This window comes from Hermetia illucens, chromosome 2, assembly GCF_905115235.1.
Source record: "Hermetia illucens chromosome 2, iHerIll2.2.curated.20191125, whole genome shotgun sequence".
Lineage (NCBI taxonomy): Eukaryota > Metazoa > Arthropoda > Insecta > Diptera > Stratiomyidae > Hermetia > Hermetia illucens.
In genome coordinates this window covers 15,881,197-15,904,141 of record NC_051850.1, presented here as the reverse complement: position 1 = coordinate 15,904,141, position 22,945 = coordinate 15,881,197, and the positions used below count along the sequence as shown (strand labels likewise).

At 42.8% G+C, this 22,945-nt stretch overlaps 1 protein-coding gene across 3 annotated transcripts in view; it reads right to left on the bottom strand.

Annotated features, from left to right (window-relative positions):
• The window catches only part of LOC119648013, a 416,281-nt gene that overhangs the window by 379,492 nt on the left and 13,844 nt on the right, over positions 1-22,945 (bottom strand). The window contains exon 1 of one of the 3 annotated variants that reach the window (XM_038049417.1): positions 17,920-18,565. The exons of the other annotated variants lie outside the window; for them this stretch is intronic. Within the exon in view, the coding sequence (XP_037905345.1) occupies positions 17,920-18,000 (81 nt within the window). The 5' untranslated portion in view covers positions 18,001-18,565. Of the gene's footprint in view, positions 1-17,919; positions 18,566-22,945 lie in introns of those variants that run through there. 3 annotated transcript variants of the gene reach the window in all.

The following is a 22,945-nucleotide window of genomic DNA, read 5'->3' as shown; positions in this document are numbered from 1 at the left end:
CACTGGCTTATGCATTTGAAATATTGCCGTGGACAAAGACCGATCTGGAAAACGTCCAGCGACGGATACGGACAACTATGTCCAAATTCCGAATGCATCATCCAAACCCTGCCGTGGAGTGTATGAACCTGCCTCGCGAAATCGGAGGTAGGGGCATGGTCGGCTCGCTGCGCGCTTATTTTTACAGCAAATGGCAGGCGAATCCCTTGCATGTAGCTATCTGTAAGGCAGACTGTGGACTGTCTCCGCTTAACTTGAAAAATCCATCTTTCAATCCTCTGAGTGGAGTGAAGTCGGAACAAGAACGGATCGATGAATGAAAGTCGAAGACAATGCACTGTAAACACGTGAATTTTCTTTGGCAGACACTTGTCGATTTGCATTCGTTGAACAAATATGTGTTCTGGGGAACTCTTTGCTGGGTCGGAGGGATTGTGTGTCATTCAGGATGGCATGGTAGACACCGGAGCTTATAAAAAGCTCATCATGAAAGAACGGGTGGAGAATGGCCAATGCAGAATGTGCGGTTCGGCGTTAGAGACGACATTACCAGGCATAATGCTGCATGTAAGGTTATCCATCAAAATCATGCATATAAGCATGGACTGATCACAAGAACATGTTCGTTTACCGATATGAGCCGCAAGCAGTACTTGATTGTTCTGTTTCAGCATGTATTGTGACCGACAAGTTTTGACTGATCAGCATACTCCACATAATAACCCTGACGTACTGTTAGTTGACAGTACGAGTCGCTCCGCGTATATAATTGATGTTGCAATCCCTCATAACAGCAACATCGAATGGAAATACGTGAAGAAGAAGGTGGTTCGTGAAATCAAAGAAATTTGGCGTCTTGAGCGGGTGGTTGTAGTTCTCATAATATTGTCAGCTACAGGTATTGTAATCCGTCACGGCTTCCCTTGATGTCCTGGGACTTTCGCACAGTCTTGTTCAAACCATGCAGAAGCACACCATTCTGCATACGTGCTCAATGTTGCGGGAAGTTCTCGACGAATTCTCCCATTGACCTACCACCGGTCATCATCACCAGCGCCCCTTCAGTTTTTAGGCCTTCAGGGAGAGGGCAACGCCATAAGATTTGCTTCGATCTATGTCAAAGTTACTACATTTGTGCGATATAATATATATATGTATAGATCCGAAATGGAGAGCATTTTTCATTTACACTACTTAAACAAAAGCAGTTAAAAGGTAAATTAATTACAGCCCCAAGCTCTTTCCAACTATTTTTCTGAATATGTCCGGATTTTCGTTTGCTGCTGTGTATCCAGTTCATCTTGACCTTGCATGCAAAGTAATTAAATCTTACATAATTATATCTGTACTTTGTCATACATGTGAGTATCTTTCGATATAACATTTGTGTGAATTTGCATTTAAGTACACGGTGCTCCCCGAGAAACATAATTAAAAGTTAATGGCTAAATCTACTTCCATTACTGGTACGATATGTTAAGACCCCATCCGAGATATTTACGTCAGGTTGAAAGAATTCCTTCTTAGCGTTCATATGCACAATCACAGAAGATTAGCCGTAGTAATGAGCGGATCTATTAAACATATGATACATCCGTACAAAATATGCCATTAGCAGAATTACTTAAAGAAATAATTAATATTTATTACGCATCTTTGCTAGATGGGCAGCCAAGCGCAGCGAGATGATCGTGCGGCTAAGGTCAAATTCTTTATAAAGTCATAGCTTCAAGATTTATAGCGGATTTTCGTCATTTCCCTGAAGAGCTCGTGCCGCAGAGACTGTGAACGGCAATTACGAAACTGCAATCCCAGCAACCAATCCACCAAACGAATCGAATTCTTTTTGGCGAAAGAAAATGCTAAGAATTTTCGCTTTCGCTTGAATTATTCCAGATCGAAATCAACCGGACCAAAATGTCGAGTTGGATCGCGGAAAAGTATCTTTTAGCCAAAAGCAGAACATTTGTCCGAAGATCTGTTCAGGTTTCTTGCAATTTCAACTTTTGCTAAATGACTTTCTTCCAGTTGAAATGCTAAATGAAAAAGTCAATTGGTCTCCACCGCCGCCGCCGCGGGTAATTATAACAAGAGTAAGGCAAATGGAAACGAGACAGAACAAATAATAAGATGCGAATAATCGCAATTGCATGCCTTGTTATTGGACCGTTGCTGCACTGCACGACATTCAACCGGCGGTTTTAATTACGCAGGTGAAATACTCTCAGCTTGAGGAAAAGTGATTCAAATGTGGCGCTCTAATTCGTGGCGATTTTAAGGTATGTTCATATCGAGCGCGAACATATTATTAAGTTTGGAGATAGATGACGCCCCCGAAGCAGGCTGGCACCGGAAATGTTCAATGGTCTTCTCACCCGAAAATTAAAACTAAATCAAACTTTCTACATATGATACTGGCCGCTGAAGAGTTTCACCTGAGCTGATCACCGGCAAAATTCGAAAGGAAACCACAAGATTGAAGGAAGTAACTACCCTCTCGAATCAATCTTTATCCGCGCAGACATACTTTCAGTATTTCGCAAAAAAATCACTTTGTATTGAAGCGGCTCCTAACAAGGGAAACCCGTGGAAATTCAATTTTTGAAAAATATCTACGAGCGTTTCTTCATTGATCGGAACAATATTAAATGGGAAAACGTATAACCCGATATTTTGCGGAAGTTCAGAAAATCGATACCGCATCGCATTAGTTTCCTTACATCTAACTTACTCACTTATAAGGTAATTTTATAGAAAAAGACGAAACCCCTTGACAAATGGCGTTTGCCTCCGTGGTATCAGGTGATCTAATGTTGGAGCACCTCACCCTGCCTGTCTACCGTTGACTGTCTTGCTAACATGATGCGGTAACGAAAACCGTTTCAGCTGCAAATATATATCCATGGTATGGTAAAAGATTCCCAACTTCTCCTGCCATGTTGTTGGCTGGTTGGGAATGTTACAGCTAAATCGAGAAAATTAAGGTCTTTCAACTTGTTTTGTGGGAAATCTTCGCCATGCAAACAATGCCTAATGCCGCTGTCGTACCCATTACCCGACTGCCATGATGATGGCTTAATTGGTTATTGTTCACTTTATTCTGTTGCCGATTGTTAGCATGCATTTTGATTTAATGATCCGGAATTCGACACTATCTTTTGTGTATTCAGCATGAGATATTTTGTTTGGTAGATTTTGATTTGGAGTCTTTGCTCTTAATTATGGGGTGCCCTTAATTTCATTAGTTCAGTAGCAGGAGTTGGGAAACCACATTTCCGATTTGTTCATATTGAAATTTACCTTGAAAATTTTGCTCATATGTGAGAAAGATAATTTCCCAGATTTAGTGTTATACAATAGATATTCTTAAAAAATCGCTATATTTCCAAACATAAGTTTGGTGTTGTAATCATTCGAGGTCTGGGGCATAGTGCAGTAGCATAGTATCCACTCTCTGATGAATGATTGTATTATTTGGGCCTATCATTGAAAACGTTTACACGGACTTCTGGTAAATCTTCCTCTTTTTCTTTAGCCTTCATCTCCTAACCTTGATTTACGTGATCACAGCACCGAAGACGCTTCTTTCGCAATTTTTCCACCATCGGTGCAACCTCATATCGACGGCGGATATCCTCATTTTGGATATGATCATGGCGTGTTACGCCACTAGTCCTACACAACATCTTCGCCTCCATCACCGCAAGGCGTGGTTCATTGCTCTTAATAGTCGGCCAACACTCAGAACCATAGAGGGCGACAGAGCGGACGACGCTACGTAAATTTTGAATATAAGACGTTCGTTGATACCTCGATCACAGGAAACACAAGTTGTGGAACGCCACTACATCCACGTTGTGATAATGCGTGAAACAATTTCATAACGTGGCTCTCCATAGGTTGATAGTATTGTCCCGAAATATAAATATTTATTTATTTATCGCTCAGTTCTGGGCAGGTCATTGCCACGGCAGTAACAGTGCCTCTTCGATGGGGATTAGTTGAAACAAAAATTCAGTTGTATATTCATGGTACTGGAGGTTGGATGAACTGTGCGACAGTGTCCATAACAGGAATAAAGATGAGGGGTGAGTGGGCGCTTCCTTGATTAATAACGACAGAGACATGAAGCGGTTTTGATACACTCGTCATATTTTGAATTTTTGCTTTTCGGATCGTGGTGGAACAATTTAACACAGCGTACGAGTTCTTCTGATACTAGGTGTTATCGGCGAGCATACCAGGTTAGTTTCTACGACACAGATCCAGAAATGCAATGTTAGGAGGACGATGCTTCTAATGCGTTTCTGCATGAGTAACCGTGCAGCGTGTATTGCGTCAGTAGTTCCGCAGTTTTCGTAAACCTGGCTTGATTCACGGTTTTTTGAAGGACGTTGTGTATACGGTTGTCAAGAATGCGTTCAAAAATCTTCAGGGTCTAGGACAGCAATCGGATCGGATGTTAATTTGAACATTCTGTTGGACTACCTTTCTTTTTCCATATTGGAATTGTGGTACTTGCTTGCCATTCAGATGGTGGTCTACCTTCATCAATATCCCAATAGAAGAATTCACTCGGTCACAGTGTTGGGTCCCAGCTCTTCGCTTTCCAGAGCTCAAATGCAATGTTGTCAGGTCCTGTTGCTTTTCTCGAGTTCACTCATTTTATTGCTCACTAGATTCCAGGGGCGCTGACAGATGGAATTGTTCAAAACGTCGCCAATGCTTGTAGAAGAGTAGGATGAACAACTTCTTCTTTTAAAAGTGTTCAAAATATTCTCGTCATCTACCCGGCTCGTCGGTCGGTAAGCAATGTACCGTTCTTGTCACTAACGCAACGGAAGTGTTTGATATCCTAATTGTGTTAGTGTCGGCTTTTGACAACTCGATTCATTTTTCTTTCGCCATCCCAAATGTCCGGTTTACCGAGAAGATAAATTTGCAATGGGCCGTTCGGGTGACAGCGATCGCTTTCTTTACTTCCCGGTTGGCATTCTTGTAAATTTGCCAGTTGTAAATATGTCCTCAAAAGTGATCAGGCAGTTTATGAGGAGAGAGACAGGACTGCAAAAAGGGTTGGTAGCTAATTCTTAGTTGTCTCTGGTCTCAAGCGAGGCAAAATGGTGTGGTGACACACCGTATCAGAGGGAGAGGGGTATCCTCCCTCGATCGTTATTTTCGTTTTTGTTTTTCTTCTTTTGCTTAAGTTCTTTTCCCTTTTTGGTAGTAGTTGCGAATGGTCATTTTTCCCGGTCGTGGGCTTGCTCCAAGTAAGACGGGCATTCAAACTACCGTCTGTCGTAACAATTCCCCACTGTTTCTCGTCAGCGTGAATTCTGGTATATGGCTATCCTATCGAAGACTCCACTCTCGGATTTTTTCACGATCGGTACAACTCCAATTTAACGCCGGTGTCCTCATTTTGGACGTGATCGCAGCACTTCACATCACTGATTCAACCTACCATATACTACCATATACCTCTATTATGCGCTAGGCGTCGTTCATTGTCTTAGGTAGTTGACTAGTTTCCAGTAGGTTGGGGGGTCTACGTGCCAGGAAAATTGGAGATTTTTTGAGGAATCTTGGAAAAAAACTTTAAACGCTTATATCTCCGTTAATATTGAAAATTTCGAAAAAGGAGCTTAATTCATGATCACTACTATCAGGGGAGGGTCTGAGGTTCAAAATGGTATATAGGTAGGCGGGTCTGGGTGCCAGAAAAAATGCTGATTTTTGGAGAAATCTTGAGAAAAACTCTAAACGCTTATATCTCCATTAATATTGAGAATTTCGTAAAAAGGAGCTAAATTCGTGAACACTACAATTGGGGGAGGGTTTCAGTTTCAAAATGGTATATAGGTTGGGTGGTCTATTTGCCAGGAAAATTGCTGATTTTTGGAAGAATCCTGGAAAAAACTTTAAACGCTAATATCTGCGTTAATATCGAGAATTTCACAAAAAGAGGCTTAATTCGTGATCACTACTATCGGAAGAGGATCTGAGCTTCAAAATGATATATAGGTTGGGGGGTCTGGGTGCCAGGAAAATTGGTGATTTTTGGAGGAATCTTGGGAAAAACTCTAAACGTTTATATCTCCGTTAATATTGAGAATTTCGCAAAAAGGAGCTTAATTCGTGATCACTACTATCGGGGGAGGGTCTGAACTTCAAAATGGTATATAGGTGCGAGGGTCTGGGTGCCAGAAAACGTTTATATCTCCCTTAAAGAAAGGTATCTGTTTTAAGTGTGGTAATTGGAGGGATATATGCGTGCTCCTTGGCGTTAAGAAAGGTACCTGTTTTAAATGGGGGGATATATGCGGCTAAAATAATCCTGGAAAGCATTAAAAAATATCTCTGAAGCTTGATTGATGCAGAACAGGCTGGTTTTCCCCGGGTCCTCCTTTATTCAATACTTTAGGAATCATTTTGAAACAGTGCCTGGAGTTTAGATTTTCGCTTCACCTAATCTTCATCGGTTTCGAAAAGCCTTGGATAGCTTGAACAGGAAGTGTATCTGCTGTGTTGTAAGCAGGAGCCTTATTCCGAAGAAACTAATAGTTATTCTCAGAGTGACATATGATGGCGCAAAATGTCGCATGCTGCATCGAGGTAAAATCTTGGAGGAATTTGAAATCGAAAGTGGAGTTCATTTAGGTTGCATCTAGTCACTGATATTTTTTTCTTGTTATTGGTGACGTTCTTCACACTGCCATGTTCGGAGGACGTGGAAGAATTCAATGGATTATAACATGTTTTTTTTGTCAAATATCTCGACCACTCTGATACCTGTTTGCTCTTTTAGCAAAGACCTTGAGACCTTGGCCAAATGGCTCCTGGTTTGGAAAGAGAGGCATGTAGATTTGGACTGAAGAGAAAAGCCAACAAAACCCGACGGGTCATCGCACCCTCTCTATCTGCATTAATGAGTAGAGAATCGAAGGCGGCGACCAATTTGCATCTTCAGGAAAGGTGATTTCTGCCGAATTGGATGTTACCTGACGTATATAATTCGGAAATGGAGTTATCTAAACATCAAGATCAAGTTGAGGCTATGGGAGTGACACATGGAAGGTGACCACCACTGTCACTCGAAAGCTGCAAGCCTTCATGAACACCACTCTACGACTGGCCTGATAATATTTCAAAGGAACTCGCACAGGTTTGCCACCCGTACGCGTTGTGATCAAAAGTCGGAAGTGGTAGTGGATAGCTCATAGTAAATGGCGACCATATGTGTAAACCACATTGGAAATGTTTGGAGATGACCAGGAAGAGAACATCCAGCGGTAACCGATGGTCAGAAGTCCACAAAGTAGACTACACAAAAGGTTCCGCGAGATTGTTCACAAATTCAGAGTGCCGCAAAAGGACTTGGAAAAGGCTGACGGAGAGGTTAGATATTGTCTTCTATTTGTAATTAAGTCTAAAATTGACAGACCAGTAGCTTACTCCCAACTACAATTTGTCAAGCCCTGACACCGAAAGTACAACCCTGCCGTGAAGTCAGTCGAGTGAGAGGAACGAGAGCGATAAGTTCGAATAAAGCGCGTCCGTTTATTTAAATTCTCGTGTTGTGATTTATTATACCAAAAATCCCATGTCCACACATCCTTGACAAATTTTATTTTATTATGTATATATATATTTCGGCAGCAAATTTGTACTGATGAAGGGAGTAAGTTGCTCCCGAAATATATATATACATAATAAAATAAAATTGTAGTTTGGAGTAAGCTACTAGTCTATCAATTTTGGGCTGACGAAATTCTTGGTTATGAAGTTCCTTGAAACGATTAGTAGTGGACGACTATATGGACAACTTACACGTGCCAAAAAATAATAGGGCGAAACCTATTGAGGATGCTTGTAACTCTGTTGGATGTTCGATATGGCTAAGAAAGGAAATTGATATGAAATAATACGTCAATACAAGAGGGAAAACCACATTGTTCAACTCCTTATTCGCACATACAAAATTTAGTCAAATACGGTTGGAAGTTTGGTAAGATCGGTTTAGCTGCTACTAAACAACTTCTTGGAAATAAGGAATTATCGAAATTTCACGGATACAAGGAATGGAACAATTTTACGATGATTTTGGAAAAATAAAACTGATAAAGTTAATTGACAAAGAAAGAGGATACTGCATGTTGCTCACTTACTTAAACTATATCTATAACAAGCACGGGGGCGGAGCAAGAAAGCAAGTTCAAATTCTAGTTAGATATTGCTAACCACACACTGCCACAGACATGGAATCCAGCAAGTTTACATGTGCTTATTCGCTTCTTTGCTAGCCAATTCGTACAGGTGGGTAGAATCCTCTGTACTTTCCTTCCCATTGTGTCATTGAAAATAGTTTGCGAAATTGAATCTACTCTGCATAAGAGAAAGTTTTGCATAGGCATATCAATGGCTGCCATATCCCTGAGGTCTGAAATTAGTTTGGAAAATTCTGAATTTGGTTTGAGAAGTTCTGAATTAGATTTAAAAAACCTATAATAGGTTCTTCGTGATATTGATAGAGTTGCTGCCGGCTTGTTGCCTGAGGATTATGATAAATATATAGGAGGTCAATATGCTTGACTGCTATATTAGGAACACAATCATTATCCTAAGAAATTTATTAAATAGTATTACGAACTTGGTTTACTTAGATGCCCACTTAGATACCGAGAATTCTGTACTCAGCCTGTTTTACGTAAAAATCTTGGACCTCATAGGCCGCCTTTATTTGATACCCTGAGATTTCCGTAATTGGAATCGACATACCTAATTCACAACTCTCGTTCGAATTACACGCACTATTTCGGTGGATCCGTATCACTGGATTGTGTATTTTGGATGCAGTGAGATAACTTCGGAGGACTTTCAAAATGAGTTAATCTGTGAAATTCAGCCTGAGGTCTGTTCGTCCTACTTGTATGCCTCAGAAAATCACTATTTAAAAGAAGTGTCAAAGTCAAAACTGCCTATTGGTACTAGGGGTTTTTTTCACAAGCCGCTTATTTTCTTAGCTTATTTTCACCGACTTTTTATTTTTTTTAGTTTCAATTGAAAGTGAAACAAGTTAACTTCACAAGCATCTTAAAAATTTTTAAAGATTCTTATTCGCTTTAAAAGTACATATAACCATGGAACTAATATTGGACAATATGTAGGTGTCGCCTTATTGAGGTGATTAGGTGTCCACATTCGTGGAGCCTTTACATTTTAAGGAAACCGGTGTAAGGGAGCTCTATTTAGTCTTTGAAAATATAAATTCAATCAATAGCAGATGAACTATAAAATATTCAAAATTGGAACACTATTATTATACCTCCCTTGCCTGGAAAATATGAATCTACTCCACATTTCCCCAACAGAATATTATCTACCATCCAATTAAGGTAACACTTTCCAAACACGATATTGAAGCAATTAATACCGAAATTTTCATTTGGAGTAAGCATTTTGGTAGTTCACCATAAAAAATGGTGCCAGGCACGAGTGCATTTGGAAAATAGGTAGACACTCCCCAGTGAGTAAAGTTCCGATAGCGAAGGCCATTCCATAAATCAGTTTTGCTTCACTGCCTTTATTCGTGGTCTTCTGGTACAATAACTTGTATAGTAACTGTTATGGTAAACGTTGAACGATTGTGATGAGACATAAACTAGTTTGGTCATTTGGGATGAATATTCGTTTTGCTGTTCTTGTTCAAGGGGGTGAAGTTCAATCGGCACTCCCTAGTTTGTTTAAGTGATGGTCACATATATTCAGTTCCGTAATTTCCTTCCAGGAGTTAAGGTGGTAATAAATGGCTGATTATCAGGTTTATGAGTTTACTCGGGTTTTTGACTTTAAAAAAGCGATGACCGGTGTCTTCAGTGTTAATAGATTATTCTAAAAATGTCTGACAAGAGCGTAAAATTTGCAGATATCGCGGGAAGTGATAAAGAGAGCATAGCTAGACCGCTTACAAACAAAGCCTAGATTATTTTATTGGAATCTGCAACGAATGATCCTTGAGAAGATAAGCGGACGGCTGTTGGGGTGAAATTGCGGGCCAAGGTTCACGGGGTGGCCACACTAAGCGTGGAAATTTTACCAAAGCGTAAACAGGATACGCTCCTGTGATAAGGAAGAATCGGTTTAATTATAAGAGGCAAACGACTGTTCTTTGAAAAGTCCAGATTGCACAGGAGACACAATATCTGAGGCCATACATCAAAACAAGATCAAATTTCAGCACCAAAAATAGCTGTGAGATATATTGGTCAGTTGTACATAGGAACGTGGTTTCGCCAGTCCTCCTTACTAAAGGATAGTAACTTGGGTTCCACCTAAACAAAATTCCGAATTTTAGGCCTCCTACATGCGGTCGAGTGTCCTGAAGTCTGTATAACAACGAAATTTTTGAACGATGGGGTGATTTGAACTTGATTCAAATAGACTTGGAAGATCCTGGCCGGAAAGATTGAAAGGACAATATCTGTAGTGAGGGACGGCAAGGTTTGCTCTGATGTTTTTACCAAGGATTTTTTGGAAGTAACGAACTTGATAACTTTGGCACGAGACTGAAACGTGTAGAATTTTTGTAGCAGGACCATATTGGACACCGGTTGTTGCGATAGTGATGATGATGTATGATGTACTGGGAGACAAGGGTATTGACAGAAATGGAAAGTGGATGCTTTGTCAGAAAAAGGATTATAAGGATGGAGAAAGGATTATAAGGCTCTTAATCAGGATATTTTTAAATCGGGATCTAGATAAGTCTGGGGAATAATGCGTACCCATAGTGTTAAATATTCGGCAGTATCTGCTTATGGGCTCATTATAACCATAAACAATTTGGTGCTGATATTCCCTTAGCAAAGACCTATATCGAGTACGCTTCCGTTGGTCGTTAAGGGTGAACTTAGAACAAAGAGGATCAACCTTCACTGCTCCTCTAATGATGTCAAAGGTGAGGCTGGCATAGATTAGGTTTTTTCTGGATGAAAGAGCCATCAAATTTAAGACATCCAACTTGTACTTATAAGGGGGAAGATTCTGAAACTCTCGCGTATCATAGCGGTCTCTTAAGGCTAAAAGTAAAAATTGTTCTTGAATGGATTCGATTCTGTCGCTGTGTAGCTGCAGCCGTAGTCAAGCGGTGGGGTGTGCAAATGTTATGTATAAAAACTTGGTGACCCAAATATTTTCGAACTCCTTCGCACGTCTTTTGAGGAAATTAAGTTCAGTTAAGTTAAACTTATTACAATGTATTTCTTAGAATTAAGGTGGAGATTATTATGGATGTAATAGCGCTCAAGAGATTGCAGCTTGGATTGAAGAAAGTCTGCATCGGATTGACTATTGATAGTATCATACATTTTCAGGTCATCGGCATAGAACAGGTGGGGAATATTGGATAACACGTGGGATAAATCCGAAATGAAGATATTGAAGAGTAGAGGACCCAAGTGACTACCTTGCGGTAATCCAGAAGACACGAGAACTCTTTTGGATAGACGTCCTTGATACTTGACAAACTGAGTTCAATCATGAAGATAGTACAGATAGTAAGAAGCCCGATATACCAAAATCACGTAATTTCCCCGGTCAAAAGCCTTACTGAAGCCCGTATAGACCGCGTCAATTTGTTTTTTTTTCCTAACTCGCAGATCATCATCATCATCAACGGCGCAATAACCGGTATACGGTCTAGGCCTGCCTTAATAAGGAACTCCAGACATCCCGGTTTTGCGCCGAGGTCCACCAATTCGATATCCCTAAAAGCTGTCTGGCGTCCTGGCCCACGCCATCGCTCCATCTTAGGCAGGGTCTGCCTCGTCTTCTTTTCCTACCATAGATATTGCCCTTATAGACTTTCCGGGTGGGATCATCTTCATCCATACGGATTAAGTGACCCGCCCACCGTAACTTATTGAGCCGGATTTTATCCACAACCGGACGGTCATGGTATCGCTCATAGATTTCGTCATTGTGTAGGCTACGGAATCGTCCATCCTCATGTAGGGGGCCAAAAATTCTTCGGAGGATTCTTCTCTCGAACGCGGCCAAGAGTTCGCAATTTTTCTTGCTAAGAACCCAAGTTTCCGAGGAATACATGAGGACTGGCAAGATCATAGTCTTGTACAGTAAGAGCTTTGACCCTATGGTGAGACGTTTCGAGCGGAACAGTCTTTGTAAGCTGAAATAGGCTCTGTTGGCTGACAACAACCGTGCGCGGATTTCATCATCGTAGTTGTTATCGGTTGTGATTTTCGACCCTAGATAGGAGAAATTGTCAACGGTCTCAAAGTTGTATTCTCCTATCCTTATCCTTGTTCGTGTGTGTGTTTGACCAGTGCGGTTTGATGTTGTTGGTTGATTCGTCTTCGGTGCTGACGTTGCCACCATGTATTTTGTCTTGCCTTCATTGATGTGCAGCCCAAGATCTCGCGCCGCCTGCTCGATCTGGATGAAGGCAGTTTGAACGTCTCGGGTGGTTCTTCCCATGATGTCGATATCGTCAGCATAGGCCAGTAGTTGGGTGGACTTGAAGAGGATCGTACCTCTTGCATTCACCTCAGCATCACGGATCACTTTCTCGAGGGCCAGGTTAAAGAGGACGCATGATAGCGCATCCCCTTGTCGTAGACCGTTGTTGATGTCGAATGGTCTTGAGAGTGATCCTGCTGCTTTTATCTGGCCTCGCACATTGGTCAGGGTCAGCCTAGTCAGTCTTATTAATTTCGTCGGGATACCGAATTCTCTCATGGCCGTGTACAGTTTTACCCTGGCTATGCTATCATAGGCGGCTTTAAAGTCGATGAACAGATGGTGCAACTGTTGTCCATATTCCAACAGTTTTTCCATCGCCTGCCGCAGAGAGAAAATCTGATCTGTTGCTGATTTGCCTGGAGTGAAGCCTCTTTGGTATGGGCCAATGATGTTCTGGGCGTATGGGGCTATAGCCTAGCAAGAGAGCGGAGAATATCTTATAGATGGTACTCAGCAACGTGATACCTCTATAATTGCTGCACTGTGTGATATCTCCCTTTTTATGTATGAGACAGATTATGCCTCGCTGCCAATCGTCAGGCATTGATTCGCTGTCCCATACCTTGAGCACAAGTTGATGAACCACTTGGTGTAACTGGTCGCCTCCATATTTAACCAATTCGGCTGTAATTCCATCGGCTCCTGGCGACTTGTGATTTTTTAGCCGATGAATTGCACGGACTGTTTCTCCTAAACTTGGTGGTGGCAGTATTTGTCCGTCGTCTTCAGTTGGCGGGACCTCCAACTCGCCGATGTTCTGGTTGTTCAGTAGCTCATCAAAGTACTCAACCCATCGCTCTAATATGCCCATTCTGTCGGAAATCAGATTTCCCTCTTTGTCTCGGCAGGATGAGCATCGAGGTGTATAAGGCTTCATCCTGCTGACTTGTTGGTAAAACTTCCGCGCCTGGTGCGGTTGCTCCCTGTACTTTTCTAGTTCACAGACTTGTTGGTTCTCCCAGGCTTCTTTTTTCCGTCTGTGAAGTCGCTTCTCCGCTCGACGGAGTTCGTGATAAGTCTCCGCGCGTGTCCGCGTTCTTTGAGAATGCAACATTACTCGGTATGCGGCATTCTTCCGTTCCGTTGCTAGCTTACATTCATCGTCAAACCAGCCGTTCCGACTCCTTTTGCGGCTGGGGCCAAGTATATTTGTGGCCGTATCCATGATAACGTTCTTCAGGTGGTTGTGAAGATCATTAGTTGATGCTTCATCTCCAGGTCCTCTATTGACTGCGGTTATTGCGGCATCCATTTCCCTCTTATAGGTGTCGCGGAGGGTTGTGTTGTGGATGGCTTCAGTGTTCACTCTCACCTGATTGTCAGAGGGGATTCTAGGTGGTATTGTAATTCGAACTCGGAGCACCATGCCAACGAGATAGTGATCCGGGTCTATATTGGCCCCCCTATATGTTCTGACATTCATCAAGGCTGAGAGGTGGCGGCGTTCGATCAACACGTGGTCAATTTGGTTGAAAGTGGTCCCGTCTGGAGAGGCCCACGTATGTTTGTGGACCGCTTTCCGCGCAAACCAGGTACTTCCAACAACCATTTCGTGTGACCCTGCTAATTGAATAGTCCGCAGTCCGTTATCATTTGTTTTTTCGTGTAAGCTATGGGAGCCAACGTATCGCCTGAATACGGGCTCCTTCCCTACTTGGCTGTTAAAATCCCCAAGTATGATTTTGATATCATATCTGGGACAGGCTTCGAGGGTTCGCTCTACTGTCTCGTAGAAGGTATCCTTCTCCGACTCTGCAGTCTCCTCTGTAGGGGCGTGAACGTTTATGAGGCTTATATTTCTAAACTTGCCTCGCAAGCGCAGAGTGCATAGCCGTTCGCTTATACTTTCAAAGCCGATAAGAGCAGGTTTCATTTTTTGGCTGACTAAGAAACCTACTCCGAGCACATGGTTCACTGGATGGCCGCTATAATATATGGTGTAGTGGCTCTTCTCCAGGAAACCGGTCCCTGTCCATCGCATCTCTTGTAACGCTGTTACATCAGCCCTATATTGGGACAGGGTATCGGCTAGCTGCTTATCAGCTTCATCTCTGTACAGGGAGCGCACGTTCCATGAGAAAATGCGCAAATCGTTGTTCCTTTGTCGTTGCCGGGTCCGTCGTTTTAACATCCGTCCTATCCGAGGCTCCTGTTGTGGCTTCGTAACAGGTTGTTTTCCGTGTAGGGTTGTCAGCCCTACCCAACCCCCAACCTGGAGGACCAGTTGGTACAATTTGTCCCGTTTTTAGGCGCGAGTCGATGACAAGAGTCAGTTTATAAGAGACGAGCTAATCAAAGAGTTTAGGGATTGCTGACAAAATAGCGATTCCTCGATTATTTTCGACAGACCTACTATCACCACTCTTGTAGATAGGCGTAAGATGGGAAGAGTTCCATGATAATGAGAAGATGCCCGTTGAGAGCAATTTGTTAAACATTATACATAGGGGAGTCGTCAATTGATCAACGCACGGCACCACAAAGTAGGGAGGGATTAGGTCGATGCCGGAACCTTTGTTGACGTTGAGTTTCTGAAGAGCTTTGTGGATTTCTTCCCGGCTCAAAAGTATTCCACCGATAAGAGATTCCGGGATCGCTACTGCAGGCATTGTTGATGACGGGATGTGAGCTGGACAAAAACTATTTTGAAAGTGATCAGCAAATAAATCACATATTTCCTGTGCTGCAGTTTCCGACGAGACAATGCTGATTTTTTTGTGTAATGTATTATCGCAAGGGGCTTCCTTCCACAAATCCAGAAAAATACCTTGGCGCAAACTGTTTACATTTTTTAGGAAGAGATTTAGAATGCCATCGGGTCACATCACACAGAGGGGGGGGGGGGGGTGATTCACAAGCAGATTGGAAGACATACTAGTCGATGAGGAATCAGTTGTGTTGGAAGTATGGCGAAATAAGTAAAAATTAAGGAAAAATTGTCTCAACGGAGCTCTGAGGCTGAATTAGGCGAATGAGAGGTACGATCATTGAATTTTATAGTCGGAGGGGCCGGGAATTACCAACTTATGACGATAGGAGTTTGAATTTTCACCGCTTGAGGGAGCCTTCAATCCTCTCTCTCTCATTTCTGAATGGAATTGTCGTAATTCCATTACTAGAGCCTTGGAATAACATATTGAGTTTATTCAGTTCGGTGAACATAAATCGAGCATTGGTACAAACATTCTGTATCAATAGCACGATTAAACTTATGGGTTTAGAAGGGTTCGAGGGAGAAAGGTAAATTTTGACAAGTCTTGGGTATCGTAGTGTACCCCATCAATGCATGCGCGGCATAAGCTGTTGGAGCTTGGTGAGCGTTCAGAATTCATCAAATCCCTAAATGGATCGAATGGATGATTGCACCGTCTTAGGACGAATCTTTAGCGAATGCATGCCTCAGGGTTGAGCACTGGTCTAGGTATGCTTCGTATGCGCTTAACGGTGGAGTCGGACCCGAAGTAGCTGTGGTGTAAAACAACTTAACCTGCTAGAGTTTCACCCCGGATGAAGGTAATGGCACACCCTACAAGAAATCCTCTATTTAGCTTGTCAGAAAGACGCCGTCTCTTCGGAGGGAAAGTTTGGCCGAAATTTTAGGGCGTCCTCCAAATGAGTGCAATAGACATGGGTGCCCTGTCCCTTCCCGCGTGTGGTCTGAAGTGGCGGCAAGTAAGACGAGGCAGCAGCCCTCTTGACCAAAACAAAGCCGAGTGGCCGAGAAGAACCCCCCATGTGATGGCACCGGGAAAGGCTGTACTTACAAAGATTTGCTGGCCGTGATCAGGACCAACTGCTTTTAGGTCACGAAACCTTATCAGGGGTATATTGGTACTATGGGAATCGGAATAGTTCCTGAATTCATATGTCTCAGGAAAATGCCTGTCTCATGTTCCTGCCGATTATAGCGGTTGACCCTTTAATGGGAGTTTCATGGGGGGTGTGGTTATGTTCCATCAAACAAAGACCTTCGTGTTTCAAACGTGGTGTTGTGTTCAATACGGGTGCCTTACTCCAAAGTTCGGTAGAAGTTTAGGTAAGTCTTGCATCCACCAGTATGAATAAATTGAGCCATGCAGTCAGTATAGACTATACCGAGGTGCTTGTTTTAGCGGGGCTTTGATTGCGGTGACAAAATCAATCCGCGTCTTAAGAAGGCCGTCAGCTTGACAAGTACTCACGTTAAACCACCAAGACGTAACTGTCCATTTCCGCCATAAAGGCGGCCGGTGATTGACTGAAAAACAATTTGGCCATCCGGCTGACCTAAAGGTTGTTTAGGCAAGCCGGTATGTGAGTGTGATGATGTGCCGTTTAGGTAGTGGGCATTCTGATCACCATATGAATTTTATGTGAAACACTTTGGTGGTCAGGGTATTGATATTGCTTGCCGCCTTATTGGTACGAGTATGGAATTATCACTTCAAGAGGCGATGCGGCCTGCTCAAGCGTGGTAGACCTACCGGAGCCTGTAAGGCTGACTTAAGGTTTTCATAGGGACCGGCACTTAAGGAGATAACAGGGATAATAGTAATATGGCTGACGGGAATTTAGGCAGTCGCTGCCGTCAACTTAGATATATTTGGAAATTACGATCGCAATAAAGGACAGTGTAGTCCCTAACAAAATAAGACCGAAAAAAGGGAAAAGCCCGTCTGAGTCAAAAATTTAGGTTTCTTGGAATAAATCTTAAGTCAGACTCTTTTAGATTCCAGAGCGGTTTGCCCAAAGTTAAGTAATGGTTGAAGTGTAATGTGTTTGAAAAGATGCGACCCTCATTCAGATTTCAGTTAAGTTCAGAGTCTCTAATGGCCCGATTGAACGACCGTCGCTACTCTTGCTGGGATAGTTATTATCACTAATATTGAACGAACCTGTAAATGAGCCGATAGACTCTTTCAAAACTGCAAATGCAATACAAACCTGTTGACGGTAGTCAATTACCGCAGATAAAATAGTGGAGATATTCACGTAATAATAAAACATGATAAATATTGGATAATTTCTTTCCAATCTGCATTACTGCGTATTTCCTAAGACGATAGGTTGATTATTAAAATCTATATTTTTCCACATTTCATGGAATTCGAATGCATAAGCAAACAAACTGCATTTAAGATTCATATAATGTCTTCTAACATTAATTAGCAGGAATTACTGTTGGGATTGCTTTACACACGCAAGACTATTAGATGCAATTAATGCAGTAATCATTAAGCCGTCTTATGGGCTTAATGATAAGCGGAGGTACTTCCATTACTGATGCAACAAAGCATATATATTATGGGCTCATTGAAAAGTAATTGACACCAAGTTCGCTAATGTGTCAAGGTCACATTCATTAACAACCAAACAAACCCATTTTGTTGCTTTCCTTACAAGTATGCTAGGATGCCGTCGAATTTCCAGACGAACCCTCGAGTATTTTTTCATCAGCACCCTCCAAACGATGTAGGCCATGTTTGAAATGAAAACTGGTTCACTGGTATCCAAAACTGAGTCCTGAAATTTTAACAAATCGCACTGGCACTTCTTATTTAGGTTTTGTTTCACATTAGGTCACGCTACCACCCCCAAAACCACTCTATGTTATTAACATTAAGCACTGAGATTTTCAATGGTATCATTCGGAGCACTCTGTTAAAAAATTAACGACACATCACGTAGGATTGTAACGCCGGGAAGTCATTTCGTAGAGGGCACTAGATAAATCCATCCATAAAAATTGTGTAATTATACTATAGATATATAACGCGGTTTTTTTTTCCGAAAATCAGCTGTCCGGTTTATACGAGGTACCGCGAATGATTCAGATCGCATACAGGTAGAGTCGGTACTCGGTACCATAGTCCATAGGTGTGCAGACTGCGTGAACACACCTGGCGAGGGGGAGTCGCGCGCCGTCCCCGTCTAATTTCAGCGGGCCCCACCTTGCAATAATTGAGCTAATGCCTCAGGGGGCGCTTGGCGGCGTCTCTGGGGCCTTCATGGAAAAAAAGTGGAAATAAAGCGGCGAACTGTCGACAGACGACACAACAATGGAAACTACTAGTTCAACATGATATGCGGTAAATTGATGCGGTATTAGACAGTGTTGTCGGTAACGGTATACATTATTAAAGAAATTAGATTAACATACATATATGTAGACGTTAATGATATTAAGCAGCATCCAGCAAACTCATTACTGCTTTAAAGTGCATAGCGCTTACAAAGCCGGAATTTTCAGTCTTATAGTTACTGCGCTGCATCAACCAACTTGACTATCTTTTACCTGTTTCAATATGTCTGGCTCATGAGTAATAAGTTGTTGGTAATAAACTCCGCTGTGCTATTAACATAGTATGCTGGTCCCAAGTCCATGTAAAGGAGAGTTTGAGGAAACGTACTTTGTACCATCCTCAGTAAAACAAAAATAAAATGCTGGCATCAGGGTCCCTGATCTCTCTTGGTTTCAGGTCCCGCGACAGGCCGACGAATAAAATGCATACAATGTCGTTAGAATCAAGATGGTCAAATGGAGTCATAAACCTCAGAAAAATGCTAGGCCATCCACCTCAGTCGACGCGGCAGGATGGGCCCCGGCCTTGTCTAGAAATGGGCAAGGGTTCTTGACGCATGGACGGCGTCAGGACGTAAGCAAGTTAGTCCGAACAAAACGAACAAAACAAATACGTGTCTGCACGGTAAATGATGGTACCCTAACTGGAAAAACCGAGAAACTCGCAAGAGCCCTTCGGAAAAGGCGCATTGATATCTGCGCTCTGCCAGGAACCCGATGGTCTGGTGCCAAAAGCTGCGACATTGAACGCGACCGCGGTAAAAATGGCTGTAAACTTCTCTATTTTGGTAGCCGCCACACTCAATATGGTGTTGGCATTGCTATCTCGGAGGGGTTTCTGTGATGGTATTAAAGAAGCCAAACGATTTGATGATCGCCTGATGAAGCTCACCATTATATCAGCTGATCGCACTATTCAGACAGGTCGACCTGATGCCGAGAAAGATGCTCTCTGGCAACTTCTCGATGAAAAGACTTGTCACGTGCCTGCTGACGACCTTAATGATCATATGAGTGAAAAGGCAGACGCTAATAGGTGCCATGGTGTAAAGGAGCTCGGACCACACAATGAGGGTGGGGAAAGTATTATCAATTTTGCGGACACCCATGACCTTGTACTTATGAATACATGTTTCATCAAACGATTGTCTCATCTTCCTACATTTTATAGTGGGAATAGTAAAACGTAAATCGATTATATTCTCATAAGACGTCAACGCTTTACCACCGTCACTGATTGCAAAGCCGTTCCATGTGAGACCATCACACCTCAATATCGGCCATTGATTGCCGTCTTGCGAATTAAGCCACCGATAAAACAGCGTGAGGAACGCACTGGCCCGCCGCGTATTAAATGGTGGCGATTTCGTGAGAAGAATTAAGAAATGACCTCACTTACGCGATTACCAATCATTACCAATTAGAAGAATCGTGGAACCAAGTAAAAGACGCGATCCACAAAGCGGCCTCTGCAACCCTCGGGGTCACCAAGCCAGGTAAGCGGTACAGCAACCTAGATAATTGCCTTTGGAATGACGATGCCATTGGAAATGAAGGTCTGTGTAAAGAAAGTTTCTCGATGATATAACGCTGGGCAATTGGCAAATTTATAAAAATGTCAACCGTGAAGCAAAGAAAGCAGTCGCTGTCACCCGAGCGGACCATTACAAAAATCTTTACGATAAACTCATCCCCCACTTCCACAACCACTGCCGACATTTGGAGCAGTACCACCTGTCAGCGCAACGGCTGCTCATAGGTGGCGGTAAGGAAGACGGGGCGGCAATCCTGTCCGCCGGAAGGAAACCAAGTGGCCGAGGAGAACCTCCTACTGGTGGCACACTGGTTTGCCGGCCATGATGCAGTAGGCGAATGTTCCAAAGGCCTAATTAGGGGGATCAGGCCCGAGTCTGCACGGGGACTCATCTGAAGTGGCAGTAGGTCACGAAACCTTACCAGGGGGATACTAGTATCATGGGAACCGGGATAGCCCCTGAATTCACATGCTTCGGCTGATCTCCTGTTGTATGTGCGGTCAAGTCGGTTGTTTGCGGTTGGCCTCCTAGTGGGAGCTTCGTGGGGGTTGTGGTTGCGTTCAAATGAACAGAGACCTTGGCGTCTTAGCGTGGTGTTGCGTTTCAACACGGGAGCCGTACTCCCTAGTTCGGTAGAGATTTAGGTTGGTCTTGCATCCACCAGTATGAATGCTGAGCTATGCATTCGGTATAGACTGGTACCGTCGTAGCTTGTTACGGCGGGGCTCTGATTGTGCTCACAAAATCAACCCGTGTCCGAAGAGGACAGGTACCCACATAAAACACGGTGACGTTACTGCCAGCGCAACTGAAGTTGAGGAGGCAATAAAATGAATGAAATCGTGGAAAGCAACAGGACCTGATGACATTGCATCTGAGCTCCGGCAAGCGAAGAGCTGGGACCCAACGCAGTGGCTCAGTGAATTTTTTACGCGGGTTATTCAGGAAGGTACATCTTCTGACTGGCAAGAAAGTACCACTGTTCCAATATGGAAAAATAAAGATAGTCCAGCAGAATGCTCAAACTTCGATCCGATCTGGTTACTTTCCCATACCATGAAGATTTTTGAACACATTGTTGACAACCGTATTTGCAAAATCCTTGAAATAACCGTGAATCAAGCCGAATTTGTCAAAAACTGCGGAACTACTGACGCAATATATGCTGGGCGGTTACTCATGGAAACACAGGGAAAAACATCGCTCTCTTAACATTGCATTTCTGGATCTGGAGAAAGCGGTTGACCGTGTCCCACATGAACTCATCTGGCATACTCTACGATAACACTTAGTGCCAGGAAAACTCGTGCGCTGGGTTCAGTTGCTCTACCACGATCCGAAAAACAAAGTTCGAAGTATGGCGGGTGTATCAAAACCGCTTCGTGTCTCTGTCCTCTTACCGCTTGTCTTTGTTCTTGTTATGGACACCGTCACACGGGACATCCAACGTCCAGCAACCTGTTATATGCAGATGATGTTTTCGTAGCACAAAAATGATCTCGAACAACTTGTCCTAAAATGGAATGATCGCCTCATGCAACACCGTCTCAGATTGAATCTGAATAAACTGAATTTTTGATGATGGAACCCCATGAAACAGGCACAATCACTGAACGATTTAAATACCTCGAGTCAACGCTATCAGCCAATGGAGAATTGCGTTATGAAATTGCTTCACGCATTAACGCAACCTGGGTGAAGTGGCATTTTACAACTAGTATTCCTTGTGATCGACATATCAACGAACGTCTCAGATCTAAAGTTTACCACTATGTCGTCCGTCCTGTCCGCTCTCTATGGTTCTGAGTGTTGGTCGACTATAAAAGACAATGAACGGCGTCTTGCGATAATGGAGACAAAGATATTGTGTTGAACTAGTGGCGTGACACATTTTGATTACATCCGAAATGAGGATAACCGCGATCGATATGGAGTTGCACCGATCTACGAGAGGGGCGTCTTTGATGGTATGGTCACTTAATTGGCGCTAACGAAAATTCACTTGCCAAGATTGGTCTGAACATTGAAGTCGATGGTAAACGACCAAAAGGGACGCCGAAAAAACGGTGGCTTGATACGCTGGATGGGGATTTAAAAGCCTCGACATAGGATCCAGATTAACGATTTGATAGAGCCAAATTGCGAAACCAATTACGACGAGCAGATAACGCTTGTAAACGGGACAAAGGCTGAAGAAAAAAAAGAAGAAGAAATTGTCGGTAATAATGAAAAAGAAAATGATAATAATCCTACATATATTAGCCTTTAGTGATATACGAAGACGTTGCATTGTCTTCATTCTCTTCGTAAAATCGGAACTCTCAATAGTATTTGTTCCATCAAGATTGACTATCAACCAAGCTACCCCCGGCTTGAATCTCAGTTCATCATAAATATTTGAAATTTACCAGTTAGGATTGGTTTGAACATCAAAGTGGATGGTAGGCGACCAAAAGGCCTTCCGAAACAACGGTGGTCTGATATGCTTAATGGGGAGTTGAGAGCCCTGGTAGAACAAACCACTGAAATCACCGGGAAAAATATCATCTTCCCAGAACTAATTCGGAAAGGCCTAGAAATCATTGTATTGGCCGCGGCTTTGTGGCGGAAGCGGGATCTTATTCGCCTTTTTCAGGATTAATTTGTTCAAATAATTCATTTTATAGTGTGCAATTACCGTAAATTCCGCCGCATTTTGCAAATTATTGAATGCATTCGGGCGAATTGATCGTCGGGGAATGATCTGCCCCCATCCGTCAACGCTGTTGGGCATGTTGTTAGCAACATGAAGTTGAAAAGTTCAAGGCCA